Source organism: Propithecus coquereli, unplaced genomic scaffold, assembly GCF_000956105.1.
Source record: "Propithecus coquereli isolate 6110/MARCELLA unplaced genomic scaffold, Pcoq_1.0 Scaffold349, whole genome shotgun sequence".
Taxonomy (NCBI): domain Eukaryota; kingdom Metazoa; phylum Chordata; class Mammalia; order Primates; family Indriidae; genus Propithecus; species Propithecus coquereli.
In genome coordinates, this window is record NW_012149163.1 from 1,157,164 (window position 1) to 1,183,645 (window position 26,482).

Here is a 26,482-nt window from a genome sequence, read left to right on the forward strand (position 1 = left end):
GATAACTATTGCGAGGCACGACACCTCTTTCCAAATTTATAAAATAGGAAATATGTCATTTGAAGGAGAGGAGGCCGATTCTTGGATTATTAGACAAAACGCAACCTTTTTGTCAGAGATGCCCTGTTCTCCACTGTGCTCCAGGGAACCACAGTCTCATTAGACACAGAGGGGTGTTACCTCTGTACCTGACTGCTCACTCTAACTCTTCCAAAAGTTTGATCAGCCCTGCTGATCAAATCCCTCTTTTAGAGGCTCAAGTCCCCCGAGGATTTACTGGGTACATGGTTATTGTGTCACCTTGTCTCTGCAGAGTAATAAGCCCCATTTTTCTTTTGAGTGTTTTTTCAGCTCTAGCTTGCACAATAATTTATTGATCTTCTAAAGAAGGCAGCTATAACCCGTGTCTTATTCCTCAAGGGAGTGTCTCTATTTGTTAAGAAGCCAACAAGACCCCCTTGTAATCTATCACTTCATTCTGCGCAGGAGCTGTCCAACAGTTTTCTGTTCTCAGCAGGAAGTGCTGATCTCACCCCCAATTCCCAATGCCAGGTTGAAATTGAGCCCACAACACCTTCTAAGATCTGCAAATGCCAGAAGCTCTCCATGGTCAGCCTGAGAGACAGAGTCTCCACACACACGCTGTCAGCACTTGCCATGGTGACTCCTTTCTGCTTTCTTGGACTCCTAAGGGACAGGCCTCTGGTTGTTTTTGTCACTTAAATCAACTTTCATGTTTTTCAGACACACTTGATTCTAAAATTTTCAAGTTTAAAATCTTTATTCTTAATGAGAAAAATTAAGATTTACTTATACTTCTTTTTGTTGACTTTTAATTTATATTCAAAGATGACATACATGTCTTGGTCCATTTGTACTAGTCTAACAGGATCCTTGAGACTGGGTAATTTATAAAGAACAGAAATTTATTTTCTCACATGTCTAAAGGCAGGTTCAATGTCTAGGGAGGGCTTCTCTCTGCCTCCAGCATGGAGCCCTGAAGGCTGCCTCCTGAGGGAAGGAACACTGCGTATTCACATGGCAGAGGGTAGAAGGGCAAAAGGGACGAAACTCCTTCCATAAAGCTCTGTTATAACAGCATAAATCCATTCATGAGGGTGGAGCCCCCATGACCTAAACACCTTCCCAAAGGCCCCACCTCCTAACATGATTGCATTGGGGATTAAGTTTCTAACACATGAATTTGAGGAGACACATTCAGCCCATAGCACGTTTCTAATTTGTATGGTTGGTTTCTGTAATAGCATCACTAGGGGCAAAATTTTACTCAAGATTCTTTGATCTATACTATACCAAGCTAGGAACTTTGGAGCTAGAATCTTGGAGCATCTTAAAGTTCAGTTTTAAAAACATCTGAATCTGCTTGCACCCTCCAGCTTGCCGGAAGCCACCTCACTCCATATTCTTCCACTCCAAACTCCATTAGACATTCCTTGCCTGACCTCCAAAAGCATTTGAGTTTGCCATCCCAGATTTTAATTCAACTCTCTCATTTTACAGTTAAGGAAAATAGACTGAAAAGAGAGAAAGCAATCTGGCTGGGGAAGCAGCTCTGGAAAATAGAACACAAATTCCTTCAATCTTACTTACTCTCTCTTTTATTTTATTTTATTTTTTTGAGACAGAGTCTCACTCTGTTGCCCGGGCTAGAGTGCCATGGCGTCAGCCTAGCTCACAGCAACCTCAAACTCCTGTGCTCAAGCGATCCTCCTGGATCCTCCTGCCTCAGCCTCTCGAGTAGCTGGGTATGCACCACCATGCCCAACTAATTTTTTCTATACATTTTTAGTTGTCCAGATAATTTCTTCCTATTTTTTAGTAGAGACGGGTGTCTCACTCTTGCTCAGCCTGGTCTTGAACTCCTGAGCTCAAACAATCCACCTGCCTCAGCCTCCCAGAGTGCTAGGATTACAGGCGTGAGCCACCGTGCCTGGCCTTACTCTCCCTTTTAGAAACATACTTTCTACTATGGCCAAAAATCAATATTCATTACCAAAGAGAAATGAAGACTCTGCGATTCTCCTAGCGCTTTAAAAGGAGGTTGTTCAGGGATTACGACAATAATTTCTTGTCTTTTACACGCATCCATGTAAGTAGACAATTCATCCAAATGCAACCCCCGTCTGGCTCACCCCAAATCCACTACAGACAGCAGAGAAACTGGAGACGCAGCTCAGATCAGGAACCTCCTCTCGTAGCTCACGTTTCTACCCGAGCCCACAGAGAAACGGACCAGAAGTGGCGCGCAACTGCAGGCGGAACCACCTATCCTGCTGTTGCGCTGGCCGGAAGACAAAGGTGCAGCTCTTAAAAGTGTCCCTTCCTAGCGTCTGCTGCTGCAGGGTTGCTGTTGCAGACTCCTGGGTGCATCTCCGAAGACTTCCGCGCTGTTGGGCATCTCCGAAGGCTTCTGAGATGCCGGGCGGAGGCCGCTGCCCCGACTGCGGCTCCACGGAGCTCGTGGAAGACTCGCACTACTCGCAGAGCCAGCTGGTGTGCTCCGACTGCGGCTGCGTAGTTACCGAGGGGGTCCTTACCACCACCTTCAGCGACGAGGGCAACCTCCGAGGTACCTGTGTCTGGCGTTTCCCAGGCCCTGGGCACAGCCCGGAGCGGTGGAGGGATTAACATCAGATTCCTCTTATCTCCCCTACTCCCATTTAAGTGTCACAAGCACACTTAAATATGGGAGAAAACGGCCTAAAGTGAGCGAGTGAACGGAAAAAGATAGGGACTGCCATTTAGCAGTGTTTTCCCAGCACCTAGTACAATATCTGGCATATATCGTGGGCATAATGAATGTTGAATAAATGAGAGAGAGAGAAAATTCCACTCACCTTGCCTGATCTGGTCATGGTGGAAGGATTGTGGGTCAGTTCTTTAAGAATATAGAAATAGTTTTTGGCACTGATTGGCAAAACATCTTTTTTTTTTTTTTTTTTTTTTTGAGACAGGTTCTTGCTCTGCTGCTTGGGCTAGAGTGCAACCTAGCTCACTGCAACCTCAAACTGCTGGGCTCAAGCGATCCTCCTGCCTCAGCCACCCACGTAGCTGGGATTACAGGCCACGCCACCATATCCAGCTAATTTTTCTATTTTTTATGTAGAAACAGGGTCTCTTGCTCAGGCTGGTCTGGAACTCCTGGCCTCAAACAGTCCTCCTGCCTTGCCTCCAAAAATGATAGGATTATAGGCGCGAGCCACCACACCTGGCCAACATCTTTTTTGTTCTTTATTTTCCAAGTTCCTGACCAGTGCAGCCCTCAAAATCCACAGCCAGGAAAATTGCCTGGATTGAATGTACAGGAGGGATGACTGAAAATCTGGAATACCTGGAGCTGCTCTAGTGCAGTCTTAACCTTTCTCAATCTCTGCGTATTTGATACTGCTTGTGGACATATACAACCAGATGGGCCTTTAACTGTGCATAGATGGGCACCATCTGTGGGACAGGGAGCAGATGCTCACTGATTTGAATTTTGCTCCCTGGCCTTGTGTGGTAGGAGGACAGGGGTCTGGTGAATAAAGGCTAAGCACGCTATTTGTTGTTCGTTATCTTACAGAAGTAACATATTCCCGAAGCACAGGGGAAAATGAACAAGTCAGTCGCAGCGAACAACGAGGTGAGAATCGAACTATTACAACACAGTGGCTTTAAAGAAAATTATCCTGATCATACAGTACATCTGCTTGCTTTTCCTGTTTTCAGCGTTACTGGTATAAGGTAGAGAAGAGAATGGTAGTTAGAAATAAACAGTGGGGATGGTTCTGGGAGAGGTAGCGATTCAGTATAAGGTTTGTGTTTGCTCAGGGGTGTGTCTGAGGTAGCCTCAAGGAGCCTGGATAAAGCTTTGGCTAGGCCGTGAATCAAATCAGCCTCCAGAAAAATGGTGGGCTGAAATGTGACCTCTTTCTACAAATGTTTTTGTGCCTTTAGAATGAGCACACCAACTGTCATTCCTGTCAATGCAGAAGGGTACAAAATTTGTGCATCTGAGGCAAGTTGAGCAGAACTAAACTAAGTCCTGGCAGAACTTTCTAGGAGCAGCACAGTAGCTCCTTCGACCCCTGTAACTCTTGCTGTGCGTTCTCCTAGGTCTCCGCCGAGTAAGAGACCTTTGTCGAGTTCTGCAATTGCCACCAACGTTTGAGGACACGGCAGTTGCTTACTACCAAAAGGCATACCAGCACTCCGGCATCCGAGCTGCCAGGCTGCAAAAGAAGGAGGTGTTGGTTGGGTGCTGTGTCTTAATCACCTGCCGGCAGCATAACTGGCCCCTCACCATGGGAACCATCTGCACGCTGCTGTATGCAGATTTGGATGTGTTTTCTGGCGCTTACATGAAGCTAGTGAAGCTCTTGGGGCTGGATGTGCCATCTCTGTGCTTGGCAGAACTGGTGAAGACCTATTGTAGCAGGTACCTGCCTAGTGGGAGACACTGGGATGGGAGGGCTCCTTAGACCTGAATCCTTTGACCTTTGGATGAGTCTTTCTGACCAAAGCCCTTCTAAAAGGATTTGTGACAAAGATCTATTCTATTTTATGCTTATATTAATAAGGTTAATATCAGTTTTTATTTCTAGAATGCTAGAATTTTCAAATCCCTTGCCCTCCTAGCAACCTAATGAGCTGGGGAAAGTAGCTATTAGCCTGGGCACAGGCTGTTGTACCACTCGTGTCATATGCTCCAGGAATGGCAGTTCCTGGAGTTGTGCTGCACATGGCCCATGTAGCTGTGTGCCCCGGCCCTGCCGCAGCAGGCTCATCTGTGAAGGAGCTGAAAGGGTATTAGTTAATGACAGAACTGGGGTTTGAAGCTAAGCCTTTTCTTTTTTCTGACAAATGTAGTAGAAAGCAAATAGCCTTGGATTTGAAGCTTGGTTACTTCCTAGGTGGGTGGGCAAATTTTTCAACTCTAAGTGCACATGGAAGGGTGCATTTGCATGTAGATTAAACGAGGACAGTGTAACGTGCTCGGAATAATGGCTGGTAGGGAGATGCTCAACACATGAGCGATCTTCTGCATTCTCCTGCCCTTCCTCTAACTAGCAGAAGACTCGCCCTCTTTTCTCTCGGTGTCTCTATGAACTTGCTGCCCAGTGAGCCTGAGTGTTCCCAAGAGGACAGAATAGCTGCCCCATCTTGAGTGGACTGCCCTTCCTCACCCTCATAGTCATTGAGACTCAACGCTCATTTTGGTTGTTTCAGCTTCAAACTGTTCCAAGCTTCCCCGTCTGTGCCAGCCAGATACGTGGAGGACAAAGAGAAGATGCTGTCGCGAACACTGCAGTTGGTGGAGCTGGCAGACGAGACGTGGCTGGTGACCGGGCGGCATCCCTTGCCTGTCATCACTGCTGCCACTTTCCTGGCTTGGCAGTCCCTGCAGCCTTCATATCGGCTGTCGTGTTCCCTCGCCCAATTTTGTAAATTGGCGAACGTGGACCTGCCCCACCCCGCTTCCACCCGCCTGCAGGAGCTGCTGGCGGTGCTGCTGCGGATGGCTAAGCAGCTGGCCTGGCTGCAGGTTCTGAAACTTGACAAACGGTCGGTGGTGAAACACATCGGTGACCTCCTCCAGCACCGCCACACACTGGTCCGCACGGCCTTTCGGGAGGGCACGGCAGAAATGGAGACCCAGGAGAAGGAGCTGCAGGGGCGGGGGCAGGGGGAAGAGGTGGGGAATAGTTCCTTAGGTTTGCCCCAGGGGAAGCGACCGGCCAGTCCTGCCCTTCTCCTCCCACCCTGCATGTTGAAGCCCCGGAAGCGGATCTGTCCCACACCCGCTGTCTCCACTGTCACTGGAGACGAGAGCATTTCTGATAGTGAAATTGAGCAGTATTTGCGTACCCCTCAGGAAGTTAGGGACTTTCAGAGAGCCCAAGCTGCTGGGCAGGCTGCCACCAGTGTTCCTAACCCTCGCTGATGCACATCTGTTGGGGACACTTCACCTCGTTCTGACAGCAGCTTGGTAACAGGCCTGTCACATCCAAGGAAATAGGTGTACACAGTCCTTAGGTACTGTCTTTCTTTGAAGGAACCAAGAGGGGCTCTGCAAATAGTTTGGCCCTAGGTCCTGGAGTAAAGTCAGGAGTGCAGGGATGACTGGGTTGGAGAGAGTCCCATCCCTGGGTGCTCGAGAACAAGTTGCATATGTTCATTTTTGTGGGATGGCTTTCCTCTTAGACCTCTGGGAAAATGTCAGGCTCTCCTGCTCCTGGTCTGATTGGGACATGCTGCTGACGCTTCTCTAGGCCCGATGGGCTTTTCTCTGCCTGTGGAGCAGTTGGCATTCCCAACGGTGTCAGCCCACAGAGGAGCAGGAACTGGAGAATTCTTGGCCCTGTGTCCATTTGCCGGTGTTGGTGGGTTGTGTGTATGGTGTCATGAGATCCTCCACCTTGTAACAAAAGGACTGTGGGTGGACTAAGGCTGTAGCTCAAAGGGCTTTGCAAAATTTTAATATATTAAAACAAGAGGCATCTGCTGGAAAACATTCTATTGTATAAAACCCAAGCTCTTAAAAACATGTTTTCTTTGGCACTTTCCAGTCCCTCCCTCCCCATTCCCCAGCGTATTGCAAAAAGCTCTCCAGTGCTAAGGCATCGGCAGGGTATGTAAACAGCAGCCAGCGTACGTGGAAGAATAATACAAAGCTTTTTTTTTTTTTCTAATATCGTCTGTGCAGCAAGCATAAATAACAGGACCCGTCCCAAGAAGTGTGGGTTTTCTCCCCTCCCGTGTCTTCTTTCACCTTGGTGAGCAGGCCGGGGTGACATGAAGACTGGGAGGGGACCTGGACCAGACCTGGGGTTCCTGTTGCTCTTCCCAAGACCCAGGGTTCCCTCCACTTCCATTCGGTCCTGTAGACAAAGGCTGGTGGTGGTGTTTTAGGTTGGGGAAGATATGGGTGCTGGTGTTTAATAGCAGTGAGGGCACAGGCCTCTGGCGATCTGCAGGGACCTTAGCCACCGCCTCAGGGCTCGGCTCTGCTCGGCTTCTGGGAGTCAGGAAGCTGGTTTGACATTGTGGAGGTTTCTCCCTACTGTGGGGCTAGAGATCACAATATCGGGATGGTTCTTTCATATGGCCTCACGGAGGCAAGGGAGTGCTATTCCTTAGTCCCTAGTGACGGGAGGCTGAGATCCAGGAAGTGGATCTTGTAATGGAACAGTAAGTGCGTCTCCGAACACCACCTGCAGCCTTATGGTGGAGCTGCTTTTCAGAGCGTCCTTTACAGGACTAGGTTTAGGGCATGACTAGATTCTGCCCTAGTTGCAAGTACCAGCTGCTCCTGCTTCCCCCGGGTCACCCTCAGACACCTGGCAGAGTCAGCTTCTTAGGTACAGGGCCTAGACTTTGTCCTGATGTGCCACCTCTGAGCCCCGCTGCATGGCGTGAGTACCACTCCTGTGGGAATGGTGGCTTTATCCCTAGTTGTGCGCCCTTCCCCCCCAGGACTAGTTGATCTCAGAGCTGCCTTTCACACTGCCCCAGCTTCCCCTCTTGCATAGTTGGTCAGAAAAGTAGCACCTGTTGCCTCCCATTGTCCTAGTCACCTGGCTCATCTGCTAGGCCGCTCTCATGTCAGCCAAACCAGGAGGAGAGAGGGCTTAGGATCTGGGCACCGATGGGGCTGACTTCATCAGAGGGCACAGAGGAGAGACCACGGTTCCGAAGCTCTCCACGGTGCTTTCCTGGCACGGCTGACGTCCACCGGCGAGGCAGGGGCGGCCGGGGGTGGGAGTAGGTGGGGGGGGCCCACCTGGGCTGTGCTGTGCCCTTTCACTCTGGTCGTGGGTTACCCCATGGAGGACTTCCCCCCTACCTAGGAGGGCACCGATAACTGGGCTGTCAAACTGGGCTGGGCTGGACGGAAACGTATCTTTCCTGTTTCTGAGTTTGTCGCTGCCCAGAGGGACGCCCTCTAGGCGAGTGGCGAACATGTGCCCATCTCCTTGCCCCAGCCTCCCGGGTAATGCTGGCCAGCCCAGGTGCAGCCCTGGGCACCTCCGCCTCACGCCTGTTGACGTACCGAGCGACGTCTTTGAGGATCGCCCGCCCCGCCCTAGACTGTGGTCTCGCTCTTCCAGAGGCCGGTCTTCATGCAGCCGCCGCCGGCCGCCTCCGCGCCCGTCATGTTGAGGTCGTCGTACTTGCCGCCCTTGGGGGCGCCGTTGAGGCTGGCGGTGTTGAGCGGGTACGAGCGGCGCTTGCTCTCCTTCTCCAGCGCGCCGCCCCCGCCCCTGAGGTTGTCGCGACTGGCGCTGCGGCGCTGGCCCGGCCGGCCCGCCTCGGGGAGCGGCGCGGCGCTGGTGTCGCTGCCCTCGGACGGCGTGAGCATGGGCTCGGCCTCGAGCGGGGCGCCGGCGCCCGGGCTGTGGCGGCTGCTGCCCGCGCAGCTGTCGGTCGGGCTGTTGCGCAGGCTGCCGCTCTCGCTGGACAGCAGCTCGGGCGCCCCGGCCGCCGCGCCCCCGCGCAGGGCCTTCAGCCGGTTCTTGCCGCCGGCCTCCCCCGCGCGGTGCCCCTTGGCCCGGCTCTTGTGCGCCCGCCGCCCCTGGTGCAGGTTGTTGGGGTGGCGGGGGGCCAGGCTCCCCCGCGGGCCCGCGGCCTCCGGCTCCCCGTCCCCGCGGGCCGCCCCCGCCTCGCACGCCTGGCTCTGGGCCAGCTGCAGGTTGGTGAGCTTGCAGGGGCCCGCGGGCGGCGCGGGACCGCTGCTGCCACTCGGGGAGGACTTGAGGGAGGGGGGCCCCTCCCCGAACACCGGGGAGCCGTCCTCGGGGGCGGCGGGCAGGGCCCGCGGCGGGGCGTGGGAGGCCGCGGGCGAGGCGGGCGGGCAGCAGGCGCGCCAGGCGGCCCTCACGTCCCTTCGCCTGGCACAGTGGTGGGTGAAGACGAAGAGGCCCAGGGCGGAGGCCGCCACCCCGTACAGACAGCTGCACACCACCCGGGGCAGCCAGCGCTGGGACACGGCCAGGGCCCCGCAGGCCCACAGGGCCAGGTACAGGAAATGCGTGGTCACCAGCGCCCCCAGCTGGACTCCCGGAGAGTAGAGGCCGTCACTATCCTCCGGGGGCCCGGGCGTCACCACCCCTGCGCTCCCAGCAGCCAGAAGGGAACCTGAGTCACTCAAGAGGAGGCCGCTGCTCCGGAGCCTGGCGGGACCCCTCAGCTCCTCCCCTGGCTCCAGCGAGGCCCTGCTGTTGCCCCCCTTCGGGCCCTGTGCCAGGGGACCCCGTAAGCGCAGCCCTGCACACAGGAAATAGATCCAGGTGATGAGCAGAATCAAAGCCACGGGGATGTAGAAGGCTCCTAGGCTTGGGCGCCACACCAGCCAGCAGCTGCGGAGAGAGGCAGTGGGTGGGGAGCGGCCCGTCGGAGGTGGGGCCCACAGGCAGGGGTGGCGGGGAAGACAGGATAGGGTGTGCAGAGGCAGAGACCGGCTTAGTCCACATGCAGGGGCTTGGGTGGGCTGTGGCTGGTGGACCCTGGCAGGTGTCCCTGCCAATGAAGCACAAGGCATCCGGTGCCAGGTGGGCAGGGTTGGGGCAGGAGGCAGCAGCGCTCACTAGGGGCTGTGGTCCCGGTAGTTGTGGATGTTGACAGCTGCCGTGATGCCACATATAATGAGTGGAATCCCTCCGGCGATCAAATAGAACCTGGAGGGAGTGGGGTTTGGGGTCAGAGAGACGGCAAGGGAAGAACCATGTGCTCAGAGCCCTTGACTCGCTGTCTCTGTCCCATCCTCTTCCCTCTTTAATTTCTGTCACAGTATTTAGCTAGGGATGCAAGGCTTCTATAGGGCAGGCCTTGTTCATCTCTCGGGGACTTGGCCAAGACTGCTCTAAGGGACAGAGGCCAGAATTACTCTCTCACCCTAAACAATGCAGAAGTCAGGGGTGCCACTCAGGTTCCTGGGATCCCCAGTCAATGCCCTCCAAAAAGTCACCTCCTTCCCTGGCCTTGGCATCCCCAGAAAGCTGGCAAGATGCACCCACTCCATGGTCTTGTGTAAGCTGGCTGCATCGAAGGCCTTGGCTCTTCTGTCTTTGACAGCAATTTCCCAGGGTCCTTGAACCCACCCTGCACCTGCCTGAGTCCCTCCCCGCTTGCAAAGCTGACAGTTGATAGTACGTACCGGAGCATGGGCCGGGGAGCAGGCGGGGCAGGGTCCCCTTCTTGTGGAGGGGGTGCCCTCCAGGTGAGCTCCTTGTGGAGGACTCGGGCCTTCACGCCCATCCAGAGCAGTGTGGACAATGAAGAGTAGTGCAGAGTGATGCCCACCTGCGGGCCAAGGCACTGAGGCTGGAGGACCTGGGCTGCCACGCCTGGGCTCTCCCAGAGCCTCAGCCCTGCTGGCGTTGTCCCACTCTCCCCAGGTCCCAGCCACCAACCCCACGGCTCCTTCACTCTGCCCAGCCCACCACCCACAGGCCAAGCTTCCATCCCTGCTGCGGCCACCCCAGGCTTCCCTCCCACCCCAAGGATTCTCCAGGACCCCACCATTGCTATCTGGCTGACGCCTCTCCACCTTGAAGCCCATCTCCCATCTTCTCTGATCTGGTTCTTACCGCCCCTGCTCTCACTCTCCATGCCACGCCCCCACCCGCCCTCTGAGGCTGGCACAGTGGCGCTGGGGCCCTGCCCTGTGCCGAGGCTGCCATCACTACTCTTCGAACAGCCGCCCCCAGCCCCTTCTGCTCACCGCCTGGCAGACTGTCCGGTAGTTGGTGAGTGTGATGCCCCCCACAAAGACGGCAGAGGTCATGGCCATGTGGAAGCACAGGTTCAGCAGCATGTGCCAGCCCTTCCGGGACACATGGATGGAGCTGCCCCAGAAACGGTCTTTCATTAATGGGCCACCCACCCCCAGGTCAGGCCCATGGGGTCTCGAGGCCATTGGGAGAGCCAGAGGGGGGCCGCAGCTATCTGTGTGTGTGTGTGTGTGTGTGTGTGTGTGTGTGTGTGTGTGTGAATGTGACAGAGGCCTGAGGGCAGGAAGAGCCCTAATCCCCCCAATGCGTTTCCCACCCCAGAACCCTCAAATGGGCAAGAGCCTGCGGCAGTCGCGTGGACCCACCCAGGAAGACGCGCTTGCCATCCCGTAGTGAGACCCACTGGCTGGCGCCCAGGCCCTCGGCCCCGCAGGGGCGCCCACCTGTGGTTGAGGATGTAGGTGATGATGGTGGAGAAGAGGCAGAGAAGCAGCAGGGCCGTGCAGGGGTACACGACAGGGTGCAGCCCCGCGTCCGCGCCCCCCACCTCCCTGGGGAAGGCGCTCAGCTCCTGGAAAGGGCAGGGAAAGTAAGTGAGCAGCATGGACACCTCACCAGTCCCCACCCCCTCAGCCTTGGCCCTGAGCTCTGGTGCTCGGTGCTTCCAGGCAGGCAGGGACGTGAGCACCGGGACGCCCACTCCAAGGAAGTCAGCCTCGGGGAGCACTGCCTGCCTTTCCCTCCTGCCATCCTGCTTTGCTGGGGTCTTTTCACATCCCCAGCCTGAAAAATCAGAGATGAGGAAGGCGGGAGAAGGTTCTGCCTGTGACCCAGCTGCACGCCTGCTGCGTCTCTGGGAGAACAGGGTCCGAGATGGAAGGCGGGAGGGGCGCTGGACAGTGGCCAGTGAGCATGATGACCAGGAAGAGGGGAGATGGCCCCAGGTCCCTTTTCCCCCAGTTTAAGAATCTGGTCTCAGAAAGTGCAGCATGTGAAGGCCAGGCTGGGTGGTTCCAGAACCGCCTATCTGGATGTAGGAGTGAAGGCAGGCCCTCCCTGTCTCCCGAAAGCTGGAGGGGTGTGGGAGAGAGCAGAGGGCCATCTCCCCACGAGTCCTGCCACCAGGCTGCTGTGCTTTCTGTATTTCTCCAAGGACCCAAGGCATCAGAGTCCCTAACCCCACCTTCCCCATGTCCCTCATCCCCGCCCTCCCGGTCCCGGCCGGCCCCACACACCCACCATGAGCACAGCCACGTTGCCCAAGTGCTGGCAGTGCAGGGAGCTGACGTTGGGCTGGCTGGAGCGGAGCTGGCAGCCCTCGGAGCTCCAGCCCCCGGGGCCCCCAGGCCCCTCCTGGCTCCACCAAGCGGCCATGGGTTCGGCCCCCTCAGCCCAGTGCCGCAGCGACACGGCCACTGGCTCTGTCAGGTTCCCCACGCCACAGCCACCTGCAGGGGGAGAGGGACGTCCACACACACGCGCACGGGGAGGCTGGCTCGGGTGGGACGCAGCAGCAGCAGCAGCCAGGGCATGCATTAAACTCCCGCCGGGCAGGCCCCCTGTGGCTTGGAGGAGTCTAGTTAGAGGCCAAGTGCAGCCTTGGGCTAATGGGGACCCCGGACAGGGGTGAGTGAGGAGGGTGAAGAAAAGCGCAGGCCTGGGAGGCGGCCCACTCCGTGTGCTGAATGCGTAGTGACGACTGCTCCAAGGAGAGAGGACTCGGGCTGGGTGCTCAGGGACGAGGCGCAGAGTGAAGGTTGAGGGAGCAAAGCCCAGGTGCAGGGAGGAGTCGGGAGGGGGCAGAGGGAGGACGAGAAGGAGGCATTCCCAGGGAGAGAGGAGCTCCAGGCGGAGCTGCGAGGGTCGATGTGCCTGGGGCCTGGGCTACCAGACCCCAAACGAACCACCCACCTCTCCCCACACACTCCTATCAGCCCAGGCCGCTGACACGGACTCCGCCCTTCCTCGGCTAACGCTACGGGCCCTTCAGGGCCTGGTTTTGGGCAAAGGCCTTCCTGGCCCCTCACTCGGCTGAGCCATCCCTTGTGCTACAAAACACCTCGTGCAGCTCGCGGACACCCAGCTGCACTACCGAGCACTTGTTCAATGCCTGACCTCTCTGCTGAAGTGAGTGTTCCTCCAGGACAAGGACACAGTGTCCATGCCCAGGTGGGTCCCGGCCCCGGCATAGTCTGGCACATACGGGGACTCAGTTCCCAGTCAGATCGCAAGAGTCTATCCTAGGACAGCAAGGGAGCCCAGCTGGTGGCGGCAACGCCTCTGGCTGCGAGAAGCGGGTGGAGCCGCATCTCATGGGGCCTTAGACGGCACGGGGAGGAAGGTGGTCGTCCTGGTGATGGGAAATGACCGGAGACGTTGGGGGCTCTCTGACGTGCAAAGTGACGTTTGGAGAAGGTGCATCTGTGGCAGTGTGTGGGCTGGACTGAAGAGGGCCTGGCAAATGCAGGTCCAGGGAAGGCTGTGCCAGGCGGGGCACGGCGGTCAGGCCTGGGGCTGCTGTCAGTGTGGGTGCGGGAGGGACCGTGGAGTCTCGGATAGGCAGGTGTGGGGGAGCTGGTCTGGAGAGAGATGCTGCACACGGTGGGGCCATGAGCGCGGCGTGGCTGAAGAGGGGCTGTAGGTGACCCATGTAGCTTCGGGGTGCCAGGCCCCGAGCTGGCTGGGGAGTCTGACACACGGGCCTCCCACCTGCCACCCCTCTGCTCACGTTACCCCTCCCGCCCTGGCCTCCCCGTCCCTGGTGTCTCTGGAGGTCCTGGTCATCCCTCGAGGCTCCCCCGCGTCAGTCCCGCTTCAGGCCAGAGCCGTCTTCCTTTCTAGAACGCTTCTCACCTGGGCTGCCTGTCCAGAAGCCTGAACCTCTCCCCAGGTCCCACCCTTCCATTGCTCAGTGAGACGGTGGCCTCTGGGGCAAGGACCACGACGCAGATGATCATCCTCCCAACACCAGAGACAGTGCTGAGCTTCCAGCCGGCAGCCACGCGGCACTGCTTCCCCTGTGGGGCATCGCCGCCCCCCAGGCCCCTTGGGAAATGGTGAGGGACCCACCGTCCTCTGCCAATCCCACTAGGGCACTGGGGGGCCATGGGCGGGGAAGGGCGGGACAGGGGTGCAGGGCAGGCACGTGGGAGGCGCTGGGGGGTTCAGCCCCTTACTGGTTCCTGCAAAGATGACAGGGGTGGCCACGCCGCGCCGCTTGCCGGGCCCAGCCCCTGGGCGCGAGGCGTTGCCGTGGCTGCGGAAGAGGCGGCCATTGCGGAAGACAAGCAGTTGCAGGGTGCAGTCTGGGGGCGCCGGGGGAGCCAGGGCAGCCGGAAGGGATGAAAACAGACTAGGGGGCAGCTGGATGGAGGCCAGGGCCACGCTGTTCTGGGGGGACACAGGAGCTCCTCAGAGACACTGGGACCCCTGGGGTCTCTGTCTTCCAGCCCCCTCCTCCTGCCTCCTCTGCCGCCCCTCCCATGCCCCCACGCTCCCCCAGGGCCCACCTTGATGTGGAAGGATGACAGGGAGACGTTGGGCCTCCCGGTGGTGCAGCGGAAGCGGAGCTGCTGATCGGCCAGGGGCTCGGGCTCGGCCGGGGGGCTCTGGCCTGGGCTGCCCGGCCGCGTGCCCGGCGCCCCTGCCTCCCTCCTCTGGAAGGCTGTGCAGGTCAGGCCCACGTAGCTGTGTGGCTTGATGAGGTAGGCCTCCAGCGCCACATTCCTCGCGTTCTGTGGGCAGGGATCTTGTCACCGTGCCGCTGGAGGCTGGCGCCTATGGCCTGGGGCTGCACCCCCCACCGTGCTCTCAAGAACCGGCCAGGCCTGCGTCTGCCTGGGGCCTCCAGTGTCCTTCTCCTTCCTCCCTAGGCGCCGACTCCCGCTTGCCCACCTTCTCCTGCACTCACCTCTTCCCTGTGACCCTGTCACCCCAACCCGGCTGTGGAGCAGGCTCCATGTGGCACCCCTTTATGCTGCCCAAAGTACAGCATATACCATGCAGTGCACGGTATCTGGCGCGCAGAAGATGCTCTTCCGTGGCTGTTACTGGTTAACGACCTCATCAGACTGCAGCTGTCACCTCCTCTCAGGGAACACCCATTACTGCCACCAGGCTCCCCTGCTGGCCCCTCTGTCCCTTTCAGCCGTCCTCCTGTGCACTCCATCAGGCCAGCCCTCCAGCTCAGCTTCTCCAGGGTCACGGGCCCCTCTCCTTTGCACTGCCAGGGACAACTTAGAAGTGGACCACACGGCTCAGAACTAGCTGGGCCACGGCAGGTGTGTGCCTGACCGGGATGCGCCTCCCTCCTCGGGGTGACGGGGCCCTCCCGGGCCAGCCCCCATTACCACAGAGATGTGCTGGGCGTGGGGGCTGAGGGCAGCCCCGCCGATGCGCTCCAGGGCGCCCACGATGCGGCTGCAGGCCTTGTCCTCGCGCTGGGCCAGCCACAGCAGGTGCTCGGCCACCAGCATCAGGTTGCTGGCCATGTCCACCATCACCTCCGCCAGCTGGGGAGGCAGGGAAGTCACCAGGGGCAGGAGCGGGCTGGGGACCCAGGGGCCAGGGTGGTAGAGAGGATTCAGCAAACGGGGTCCTTTCCAGAGGCCCAGTCAAATCTCACCTCTTTGATCTGGTCGACATAACCCAAAAACTTCTGGATCATCTGGGCCACGTAGACGACGTCCATCATGTCTGAAAAGCTGGCGGCCTCGGCTGTGTACACGCGCAGCTGGTGAGCCAGAGTCAGCGCGTTGGAGGCGTTGATGGGCATCTGGGGGAAGAAAGAGGGTCATCGTGCCTTGTTCCTTCCACCCCAGCCGCCCCTGGGGCCCTCTCCTCTGTGCGGGTGCTCAGGGTGACAGTGCCTGGGGAGGGGTCCAGCCCACCTCCAGGGGCTAAGCAAGCTAGGAGGGCATAGGGGGCTGGCATCATCACAGCCAAGGCCGCTGCCGCCAGCACCCCTGCCTGAGGACAGCGGGACTCTGCCTTTGTGTGCTGGTGGGTACAGAGGCACGGGATGGCTGGATGGGAGGAGGGCCTGGTTCCCTCCCCCAGTGTGGCCTTGGTGGGTCTGAGTCCCCTGGAAGAGGAAAGCTAGAGGAGAGCACGGGGACAGGTGCCAGCCCCTCACTGTCACACCCGGCGGGTGGAAGCACAGCCGAGCAGCGCCGTGCCCGCGGGGTTCTGGGCTTCGTCCCTTCCCCGTGCCCCAGCGCCAGAGCTGACGGGGCACTCTGCCCCTTTGCTCACCAGCACGAAGGTGTAGAGCACCCGGGTGATGTCGTTGGTGTACAGGCAGTGGGAGTAGTCCCCCGGCTCCCAGCGGCCAGCTCGGTCACACCGGCGGGAGGCTCGGGTGCCCGGGGCACCCCCGCTCAGGGGCACCGAGGTGAAGGGATACTGCAGGCAGGACTGGTAGGCTGTGATGCCAGCCAGAGTTCGAGGCCACCTGGGGGCAAAGGCAGAAGTTGCCAAGGACCCAGGCTCCTCAGGACGAGAGCCCCTCCCCTGCCCTTAGGACTGTGACCTCAGACTCTTTGCGGCCATGGGAGGGGCAGCAGGCCACACTTCCAGGGGTCCCAGTTCCACCTTCCACCCCTGTGTTTGTTCTGACAGTGCTGTCACAGCCGATGGGGGCGGGATTCAGAGTCCTGAGCTCAGGTCCAAGTTCTGCCACTTACTGCTATGGCCCTAAGCAAGTCACTTATCCACGTGGGCCTCAGGATTCTCAGCTGTCCAGTGGGCAGAATGACACCTGCCCTGCCTAACAGAGAGGGTCACTGGGATATTAAAATGTGCTACTCTTAGCAGGTGAACTTGTGCAAACCATAATGTAAGGGAGCGAATAAAAGCCTTTTTGCACTGGGAAGCACACGCCCAATGGTGACTTTATACATGAGTTAAGCCCTCTCTAAGTGCAACAGCAGGACTCCGGGCTGCAAGACACCAGGAAGTGTCATCCCCATCTTTAGCACTTAGCCAGGAGAGCAGGTGGGGGACCTCGGTGCTCCTGGGTGCAAGGGTGGGCCGGGGCGGTTGGATCGCGCCGAACCTGAAGTCCCCACGGTTGTTGGCGACGCGCTCGGCGGGGCAGTAGGAGGCGGAGGTCTCCAGCACCACGATCTCCACCTTCCTGCTGGCGTTGCCCTGGGCGGTGGACACGGAGCACTCCCACTCGCCCGAGGCCCACACGCCGATGTGAGACAGGGTCAGCTCGCTGTGGGTGGCAGGCGGGGCGGCTGGTGAGGCAGGTAGGGGGCCCGGCCGGCGCCGCCCTCAGCACCATCCTGGGGCACCAAGCCGCAGGCCCTTCCTTCCTTCCTTCTCACTGGCCTTACGATGTTTTTTTGAGCCTAAATCCCCCGTCTTTACCATGGAAGTGGTAATGCCTTTCGCAGGTCTACTGCGGAGATTCGATCTGGTGACACAGGTGACGGCCACTATACACATGGTAAAAGCGCCACAGAAGTGACAAAAATCATTTTTCCCTGTCAGGTATTAAATTTATATCCTCTAGTCAGACCATTTTCGACTTAGTCCAGGATTTCCAGAGACCACACACATAGGCTCTTCCGTGAACGTGTCTGGGCACGGCTCTTCCGGGGCGGGTGCCGTGGCCGAGCAGGGGCAGGAGGCTGTACCTGGTGATGAAGGTGCAGTCGTGGATGAGGCTCTCGGCCAGGAGCACGCCCGCCTGCTCGTCGCCCTCCACGGGGGCCCGGTTGTGGTACCAGCGGATGCGGGTGTCGTTGCCCAGGTAGCTGGCGGAGCACTGGAAGGGCAGCCGGTCGCCCTGGAACACCACTTGGCGCAGGGACGGGATGAGGTGGTGGGTGTGCAGCTCCAGGGCCCCCTCTGTGGGGGGCACAGCAGCAGTGAGGCCTGAGCCCACACGCACGTGTGGGAACCCGGGGGGCAGGCTGGGGCCCCCCTGCCTGTCGCCTGCTCCAGCTGGGCGGGAAGAGGGGTAGAGAGCAAAGGAGAGGAGCAGGCGGTTTGGGGACAAGGAAAAGTGCTCCTTTCTCAGCACGTGTTACGCCAAGAGGCGGGCCCAGCTGAAAGCAAGCGAGCGAGTGTCCCCAAGGAAGCAGATGGAGGGTGGACGGCGGTGGCACCAAGGGAAGAGGATGCCCTGGAGACCAGGCCCAGCGCACAGGTCTGAGGGCGCAGACAGGGCCCTGGCAGGTGTGCGGGGTGAGGACTCGCTCACCGCAGCGCAGCTGGGCCTCCTGGAGGCCGCCCAGGGTCTGGGCGCGCAGGGCACGGGGGTAGGCGCAGAGCGTGCGCTCCGACAGCTGCAGGGTGCGGTTCCGGGCCCAGGGCAGCAGCCAGCGCAGGTGGCAGTCGCAGGTCAGGAACTCGGTGCCGAAGTCCCTGTGGGGTGGCAGAGGAGTCCCAGGGGTGTGGGCGCTCGGGGGGTGGGGGATGGGGCCCTGGAAGAGGTGCGGGCGGCACCGCTCCGCGCAACCCCGGCAATCACGGGGACGAACACGGTGGCATTCCAGGCACTGTCTGTCTGCCCACTCGTGAGGCTGGCCAGGGTGGTCACGGTGCTGTGTGCCTTCCCCCTGGGCAGAGGAAGGGCGCATGTTGGGGTCCGCGGGCAGGGAACAGATACTCACACGACCTTCAGGGCTGGCAGCTCGTCGAAGACCCCCGGCTGCAGACTGGAGAAGATGTTTCCAGATATGTTTCTGCAGGGGCAGGGGACAGTGACACGGGATCTTAGGGTCTCCCTGGGCCAGAGGAGGTGGGGAGGAGAGAATTCAGGGACCTGTGAGGGTTTGGGGCCGCCTTCCTCCCCCCACGCCCTCCTTCCCTCGCCTCTGCTCCCCACTTGCCACCTGGTCACTCACAGTCGGAGCAGCCTGGGCAGGCCCTGGAAGGTGTCAGAGGTGAGACAGCCAATCCGGTTGTTGGAGAGATCTCTAGACAGACACGTGGAACCTCAGCAGGCTGGCCACACGGCAGCATGCGTGCACGGCTGGGGCTGGTGCAGGCAGCTGGGCTAGAGATGCCACTCCCTTGACCCTTGACCCCAGCCAAGATGGGGGGGTGGAGAAGCCTCCACCGTGGGTGGGGTGAGAGGAAGGTGAAGGGGGCTGAGCAGGAGCAGGAGGGGCGTTGCTCATGGAGTCACAGGGCTTTCTCTGGGGCTCATGGGAGGCTGGGGGCTGGGGGGCAGGACATGCCACTCACAAGCGCTTGAGCTCCCCCAGGCCCAGGAAGGCCCCCGGCTGCACCGTGCTGATGACATTGTTCCTCAGGTCCCTGTGGGAGGCAAGTGGGGAGGCCCTCGCACCTCTCCCCTCTGGGTGCCACCTGCTCCCCTGGAGTGCGGTGTCCTCGCTGTCACACAGCTGTTGGGTTTCTTTGGGGCCCGATTTCCTGCTAAATCTCTGCTGTCCTCAGCACTGGTGGGGGAGGTGGGGTTAAGGACCCCCTCAGACAGGTCTCCTGGGCCTCCCTGGCCACCGTCACCAGGTTCTTGTCAGAAACATGGCAGAGAATGGTGAGGCCAAGAGACGGGGTCAGAAGGGCCTCGGAGCGGGTGGGGAGCGCGGTGGGAACAAGGTGTGGGGAGAGCACTGAACTGGGAGTCCGGATGCCGCGTCCTGACCTCGCCTGGCCTCTGACCCGCCCTAGGATCCCATGGGGCTGCCCTGGGAGGCATTTGGGAATCGGTGGTCAGGACTTTTGTAAGTCGCTATTCTAAGGCAGAAATCTCCAGCCGGCCTGGGGAGGCGCAGTGAGGAAACCAGTCTGGCAGCCGGCTGAACGCCAGCCCAACCCTGCCCTCTCCCCTCCAGGGCAGGGTGAGTCCTGCGTCCAGCTCCTCATGCCTTGTTCAGAGGAGGAACCCCAGGGGGGCAAAGGCTGGTTCCAGGTCCTCAGCCCAGCTCACAATGCTGAGACAGGACAAGAGATGGCTGTGGCCCCCCACGGCTCAGAGGCACCAGCCCCGCCCTGCCTGGGGGTGAACTGTAGGTGGGTCCTACAGTAGCTTCTGCCCCTTAGTCTGGTGGCTTGGACCCAACTATGCCCGAGTGCAACGCTGCCCCTCTTCCTCACCTGCGCCATGGGCAGTACTGAAGGGACAGTTCCTGCTCACCGGGGGACCTACCAGCTACCCGCCTGGCCCCAGCCCACCACCTGCTCGCGACAGGCCTCTGGGCTCCTGGGGCAGGAAGACCACTGAGGACCCTGGTAGGCGCTGGCCCACTGGCCTTCATCCTCCCCCGGTCCTGTGCTGGGCACAGCCAGGGAGAGGTGTCTAGAAGGCTGGCGGTCATTCACCCCCTTCTCAGAGGCCACCTGGGTCTTTCTTGAGCCAAACCAGAATAGGCTGAGGCCCACAGAGCATCTCTCCTGCTGGGACCCTGAGCTGGAGGCTGGACGGGGAGGCTGCTTGCTGTCTGGGCTCCCACACCCTCCCTGCCCTTGTCCAGTACCCAGCAGATTATGGGGCAGGGGGCAAGCGAGGCGTGGGGGGTGGGGTGGGGGGGTGACTCCTGGGATAACCACATGTCAAAGGACCTGTGGCAGGAAGGCAGGAGACTGGCAGAGGTATGTGGGGTCACCCTGCTTTCCAAGGCCCTGCTGCCCCCCAGCCCAGACCGAGGCAGGGCTCTTGGCTCTGCCTGCCAAAGCCGCAGGGACACCTCTGGGCTCCAGGCAGGAGGGGGTTAACTGAGCCAGGGCCCTGCTGGGAGGAGAGGAAATGGGTGTCCAGGACAGGAGGTGCCTCCCACCAGGGGGCCTGTTTGTGCACTGTCCCAGCTGGGGACAGAAACACCCCGCCCAGCCCTTCTCATGGTCCTCCTACCTCAGCTCCCTCTCACAGGAAGGACTCAAAGGACTTGAGGCCTCCATCACCCCGAGTCCCCTTGAGAAAGAAGTCAGGCCACCAGAAGGGGCCAGCTCCCCAGAGGAGGGGTGACCTCCATCCTGCGTGCTCAGGGAGTGCGCAAGCACTGGGACCTGCAGACACCCGCTGCACGCAGAGGGAGGCGACACAGGATAAGTATCCCCCGGGCTGCCCAGGGCTGCCCTTCCTGCCTGGGCCCCCTTTTTGCTGCCCAGACCCCCGTCCTCACAGCCCGCCCCTCCGATGTTGTTCCAGCATGTGCCCCCTGGCCCCTGTCGGGGTCTGGCCATTCTCAGGGCTCTGCCTCCCACCCCCACGCAGGGGACGGGCAGAGGGAAACACATTCCTCATTGTGTCACTTCCCTTCATGGGCTGCCAAGGGGCTTAGGCTGCAGCCCCCCTTCCCTCTGTGCTCACTGTGTTTATTCTCATTTCCTCCCCAGGCCCCCTCGAAAGCCCCCATCCGCCTGCCCACTGATGTTCTGCAGATGGGAGCTGGGCTGCACGCAGGCTGCGCCTCCCCCTGCCCTCCACTTCCTGCAGCCCAGCAATGCCGGCCTCGGAGAGCGGAGCTCCCACCGAGTGCTGCCATTCTCTCCCCCTTGGCTCGCACCACCTGGAGAGTTGCCTCAGGGGTGACCAAGGCAGCCCCTCGGGGTGCCCTCGGGAGTTGGCTAGTCCTGGGTCCTCTCCTGGACCGCGCCCTGGGCTGAGCGCTGAGGTCCCTGTGGGCCCACGGGCAGCCAAGGCCTCCTGGTCCCTCTCGGGAAGGAAAGCAGGTCTGGGTCTGCACCCTCCCTAGGGGCAGGAGGAAATGCTACCACAGGACTTGGACATTTTGGGGACGCGCAGGCCTCCTACAGATCGCTGTCCTGAACCTTTCTCACTTAGCACATCCTTTTGAAGGTCAGACGAAGGCCGTGGACTCCCGCCCCAGAAAAATGCACTGCACCCAACATCGTGCCTACGATGGCACAATTTCACGGGAGTTCTAGAAGCCAGGTTCAGCGGCCCTGCTCTGGATTGTCCAATCTCTTCCCTTCATTTCTTAGGTGAAGTCACGAGGCTAAAATAGCTTGTCTGAGGATGCACAGATGTTTCTGTCGTGTGCAATCACCCATCCCCATCTGCTTCCTGAAAAAGATGCTGTGTATTCACGGAGCTTCCCCCCTCGCCACCCGACCTGGAGTGGCCTCCCTTGACTCCCGGCCACCCCCTCCCTGTATCTATGTCGATGTTGATGTCGGGGAGAAGGACCCCCCATGCCAGCAAGGCAGAAGTGGAGGGAAGATTCCGGGGAGCAAATCAAGCCCTCAGCCCTTCTTGGGAAAACAGAAGTGCAGGAAGCTGAGCATATACAGAGGGCGCCCTGGCAGGAGAAGAGAAGATTGGGAAGGGAGTAACTGATGAGTCCAAGTCTAGGAAAAGCAAAGACGTGTGGGGTGGGGAAAAAAGACCGATAAGTTGGACTTAATAAAAATTTAAAACTTTTGCACTTTAAGGACACCATCAAGAAAGTGAAATTACAACCATAGAATGAGGGAAAATACTTGCAAATTCAATATCTGATAAGGGACATCTATCCAGAACATACAACGAACTCTTACAGGCCAATAATACAAAGACAAATATAACCCAGGCGGAAAAAATGGGCAAAGGATTTGAACAGACATTTCTTTTTTTTTTTTTTGAGACAGAGTCTCACTCTGTTGCCCTGGCTAGAGTGAGTGCCGTGGCGTTAGCCTAGCTCACGGCAACCTCAAACTCCTGGGCTCAAGCGATCCTCCTGCCTCAGCCTCCCGAGTAGCTGGGACTACAGGCATGCACCACCATGCCCGGCTAATTTTTTCTATATATTTTTAGTTGTCCGATTAATTTCTTTCTATTTTTTAGTAGAGACGGGGTCTTGCTCTTGCTCAGGCTGGTTTCGAACTCCTGAGCTCAAATAATCCGCCCGCCTCGGCCTCACAGAGACCTAGGATTACAGGCGTGAGCCACCGCGCCCGGCCTGAACAGACACTTCTTCAAAGAAGACACAGTTCCGGCGCAGTGGCTCACGCCTGTAGTCCCAGCACTCTGGGAGGCCAAGGCGGGGAGGATCACTTAAGGTCAGGAGTTTGAGACCAGCCTGAGCAAGAGCGAGACCCCATCTCTACAAAAAATAGAAAACTTAGTCAGATGTGGGGGTGCGTGCCTGTAGTCCCAGCTACTCCGGAAGCTGAGGCAGGAGGATCGCTTGAGCCTAGGAGTTTGAGGTTGCAGAGATCTATGCTGATGCCACTGCACCCTGCACCGTGATGCCAGAGTGACAGAGCGAGACTCTGTCTCAAAAAACAAAAACAACAACAACAACAAAAACAAAAAAGAAAATATACACATGGCCAGTAAGTGCATAAAAAGATGCTCACTGTCACTTAGCAATAAGGGAAATGCAAATCAAACCCACAGTGCGATATCACTTTGCACCTCCTAAATAGCTACAATAAAAATGGCAGACAATAGCAAGTGGTAATGAGGACGTGGGGAAATTGGAACCCTTACACACTATCGGCAGGAATGTAAAATGGTCCAGCCACTTTGAAAACCAGTTTGGCAATTTAAGTTATCATAGAACCCCGTAATTCTATTCCTGGGTATGAATCCAAGACAAATGATCATACATTCACACAAGAACCCATAAGTGAATGTTCTAGCAGCACTATGCATAATAGCCGAAAAGTAGAAACCACCCCAACATCCACCGACTGACAGAAGGATAAACAAAGTGTGGTCTATTCATGCAGTGGAATATTATTCGGCCATCAAAAGGAATGCAGTGCTGACATAAGCTACAACATGGGCGAGCCGTGGAAGCACCTTGCTGAGGGAAGGACGGCGGATATGGAAGATTACATCTGCCTGATTCCATTTACAAGAAACGTCCGGAGCAGGCAGATCTATGGACAGAAAGCACATTCGTGGTTGCTCAGGGCTGGGGAACAGGGAGTGACTGCTAATGATTCCAGGTTTCTTTTGAGGATGATGAAAATGTTCTAAAATTAGATTATGGGGATGATTACACAATTCTGTGAAATATACCAAAACCCTCGGACTGTGCATTTTCAACGGGGGAACTTTTATGGTGTGTAAATTATATCTCGCTAGAGCCGTTACGAGCCTGTGAGTTTTTATGACTGTGTGTGTGTGTGTGTTTGTGTGTGAGTGTGTGCCCACGTTCAGCCAGGGAGGGGCGGCAGAAAGTTGGCTTCCTCTGGCCCCCACAGACCTCCCTGCTTGTGGGTTGGAAAACCAAATTATAGGTTTGGAGGCCGCAGAGCAGCTTTCTCTGGGCCCTACAAGACTTCCAGGGTTCGTTAGAAGGTGGGGGATGGCTGAGAAATAGACCAGAACACTTCTGCAGGTAGGGAGGTTGTCTGGGGAAGGGGAGAGAGAGGGTGTATGGCCCCCAGGAAATTTATATGGTCCCAGCTTCCCTGCCACCTGGTCCCCCAGGGCCCCTCTTGTCTCTGATATCAACCAGTAGGTATTTATTGGGCATGCAGGCTCTGCCAGGAGTTGGGGCTACCACACCAAACAAGAGGCTGTCCCTAAACCCATCAGCCTCTGCACATCCCCTGCTGGGCCCTCAGCCTCTCCGTGGCATTCCTCTCCATCCTCCCCATCCATCCTCCCCATCCTCCCCATCCACCCTCCCCATCCTCCCCTGTGCTGCCGCTGCCAGGATGGGAGGGAGGGACAGAGCCCCGTGGCCTCACCCTTGGCCCCGCCCACAGATTAATGGAAACCACCTGGCGCGTGAGAGCTCCGTGCTCCACCCCCAGGCCCCCATTTGCCACGATTCCCATGAGCATCTGCTTCTAATGAGCGGCTCGGCACCCCTGCATACCAGCCCCCGGGGCTCATTAATCTCATTAGGCAATGACAAATCATCCTGGGGCCAGCAGGGCGCCCCTCCGGGCCAGTCCTCCAGCCGTGCACAAGCCTCTGGGGGCCGTGTCCACAGAGACCCGCGCACACCAGTTGCTCCCTCGGCCTCCTCTGGGGGCTGTCTGCCCTGTGGCCAGCTCAGTCCAGGGATGTCTCACTGCAACTGTGACACCCTCAGAGCACCCCAAAAGCCTTCCAGGGGCCTGCCCCCCACTGCATGTACTTGGTGGGGGCCCTGGGAATGAGTCACGGAGTACTTTGAGCACTTACGTTTCAGCCACTTAACGGCCTGCCCGAGGCTGGGGAACTCTGGACACATCTACACGGTGACAGGTGGCCAGGTTAGCGTCTTGCAACTTGGAACTCCTCAGAGGGGAAGGGAACTGCCCTGTGCTGAAAGCCCGTGCTGTCTGGGCGCTCTGTGCAGATGAGCTCGTCCACCCCCCATGGCAACTTGTCATTGCCCCATTTTCCAGGTGAGTAACCCGAGGCTGGGAGAGCCCCCAGGAGGTAAATGACAGAGGGAGGACTCAATCCTGGGCCTCTTTTTACATCAGCATGGAGTCCAGGCTCTCCCATCAGCTCCTCCCGGCCCAGAAGTCTTTTCTCTGGGAAACGAACAGGCTGGGCCATGCTGAGAGGTGGCAGGACACGGAGGGGAGGGCACAGAGGCAGGGCCTCACGCACATCTGCGCCTTTCTGTGCACTCCCAGGCTGGCCAGGCGCGTCCTACATGGGTGACAGAGGCGAATCCCCCATCTCCGCCCCCAGCCTCGCTGGCCCCGGGTCCTCCTTCAAGAACATCTCAGACGCCTTCCCACTGGGCGTCCACACCGTATCCCCTCCCCCGCCCTCCCTGCCGTGCTGACCTCACACAGCTGTGCACCGTCCACCTCCCCAGCCGCAGGGCCCTGCGCTGCGCTGCGGAACAGGCACCTCGCGGGTCCCCCCTCCCCATTCACACGCAACCCATTCTCTCGGCACAAGGAGGCCGTGTGGGCACTTCCCGGAGCGGCCTGGACCTTCCCTTCCAGCTATTAGACTAAGCCCCAACCCACCCCTGGGACTTGCTGTGCATAGACCGCTGGACGTTAAGTAGCCATGGCCTCGGCTGCCCAAGCCGAGACATCTGAGCCTTACGGCACAGAGAGATCAGTGTTTCCTGAGCACCAACTACGTGCCAGGCCGCGGTGTCTCATTTGGGATGAATAGGCCCTCAGTCTAGGGGTCATCTTGCCCACTGGCTCCTAACCCTGGATGAGCATGAGAATCGCCTGCACTCCGGGTAAAACATTCCCAGGCCCCGCTGGACCCGATGCGTTCGAGTCTCCGGGAGTGGGGCCCAGGGCTACGTTTCGCAAGGGCCCTGTCCCCGCTGTGGGACGGTGGTTGCGATGGTTAGTTTTATGTCAGCTTGGCCAGGCTACAGTCCTGAGAGACTTAGCCAGACACTGAGCTCGATGGTGCCTTGCCGTGGGGGTTTTGCAGAAGTGGTGACATCTACAGCCAGGAAGGGCAGGTACCCGCCACGATGCAGGTGGGCCTCAGCCAGGCTGGAGAAGAATTCCTGCCTGGAGGTTGCAGCTCCCACCTGACCTCCCGGCCTGCTGACCTGCCCTACGGACTTTGGATTTGCCAACCCCCGCAATCCTGTGAGCCAGTTCCTTTTGTTAAAAAATGTCTTTATATGCATGTTTATATAAAGGGGTGCTCTGGCGGCCCCGCCTCTACACAGGCACCACCCCGTCCTGCTGCGCACAGCACACCCTCTGCCCAGAGAGCCCCCCTCGGGAAAGCCTGGCCCATCGCAGGGCTCTTCTGTCTTCCCACGCAGCGGCACGGGGGAATCATATGCACACCTGTGGGTCCCAGAACGTGAGAGCCACACTGTACCTCCCACATCCGTGCACCCCCTCTTTCTGCAATGAGGAAACTAAAGCTCCACACCCGG

General features: G+C 58.5%; 2 protein-coding genes across 2 annotated transcripts in view; one reads left to right on the forward strand and one right to left on the reverse strand.

Annotated features, from left to right (window-relative positions):
* Positions 1-2,302: 2,302 nt before the first annotated feature.
* On the forward strand, positions 2,303-6,545 carry BRF2 (BRF2, RNA polymerase III transcription initiation factor 50 kDa subunit). Its single transcript, XM_012651117.1, has 4 exons — positions 2,303-2,590; positions 3,584-3,643; positions 4,117-4,438; positions 5,230-6,545. The coding sequence occupies exons 1-4, from the start codon at positions 2,437-2,439 to the stop codon at positions 5,942-5,944; spliced, it is 1,251 nt and encodes a 416-aa protein (XP_012506571.1). The 5' UTR covers positions 2,303-2,436; the 3' UTR covers positions 5,945-6,545.
* Positions 6,546-7,782: 1,237 nt separating this feature from the next.
* The window catches only part of ADGRA2 (adhesion G protein-coupled receptor A2), a 46,615-nt gene continuing 27,915 nt past the window's right edge, over positions 7,783-26,482 (reverse strand). Inside the window, exons 2-18 of the mRNA XM_012651088.1 lie at positions 18,936-19,007; positions 18,593-18,664; positions 18,359-18,430; positions 17,947-18,110; positions 17,378-17,591; positions 16,789-16,953; positions 15,987-16,185; positions 15,358-15,507; positions 15,083-15,244; positions 14,243-14,467; positions 13,910-14,123; positions 11,973-12,181; positions 11,177-11,304; positions 10,724-10,847; positions 10,157-10,302; positions 9,588-9,677; positions 7,783-9,359 (exon numbers count right to left, since the gene is read on the reverse strand). Coding sequence (XP_012506542.1) covers positions 8,087-9,359; positions 9,588-9,677; positions 10,157-10,302; positions 10,724-10,847; positions 11,177-11,304; positions 11,973-12,181; positions 13,910-14,123; positions 14,243-14,467; positions 15,083-15,244; positions 15,358-15,507; positions 15,987-16,185; positions 16,789-16,953; positions 17,378-17,591; positions 17,947-18,110; positions 18,359-18,430; positions 18,593-18,664; positions 18,936-19,007 — 3,679 coding nt within the window. The 3' untranslated portion in view covers positions 7,783-8,086. The remainder of the gene's footprint in view (positions 9,360-9,587; positions 9,678-10,156; positions 10,303-10,723; positions 10,848-11,176; positions 11,305-11,972; positions 12,182-13,909; positions 14,124-14,242; positions 14,468-15,082; positions 15,245-15,357; positions 15,508-15,986; positions 16,186-16,788; positions 16,954-17,377; positions 17,592-17,946; positions 18,111-18,358; positions 18,431-18,592; positions 18,665-18,935; positions 19,008-26,482) is intronic.

Bases quoted from the DNA above. Each gene is read 5' to 3' on its own strand.
- BRF2 (XM_012651117.1), top strand. From the start codon at position 2,437: ATGCCGGGCGGAGGCCGCTGCCCCGACTGCGGCTCCACGGAGCTCGTG. The intron at 2,591-3,583 runs GTACCTGTGTCT...GTTATCTTACAG, and splicing joins CGACGAGGGCAACCTCCGAG to AAGTAACATATTCCCGAAGC. The intron at 3,644-4,116 runs GTGAGAATCGAA...GCGTTCTCCTAG, and splicing joins CAGTCGCAGCGAACAACGAG to GTCTCCGCCGAGTAAGAGAC.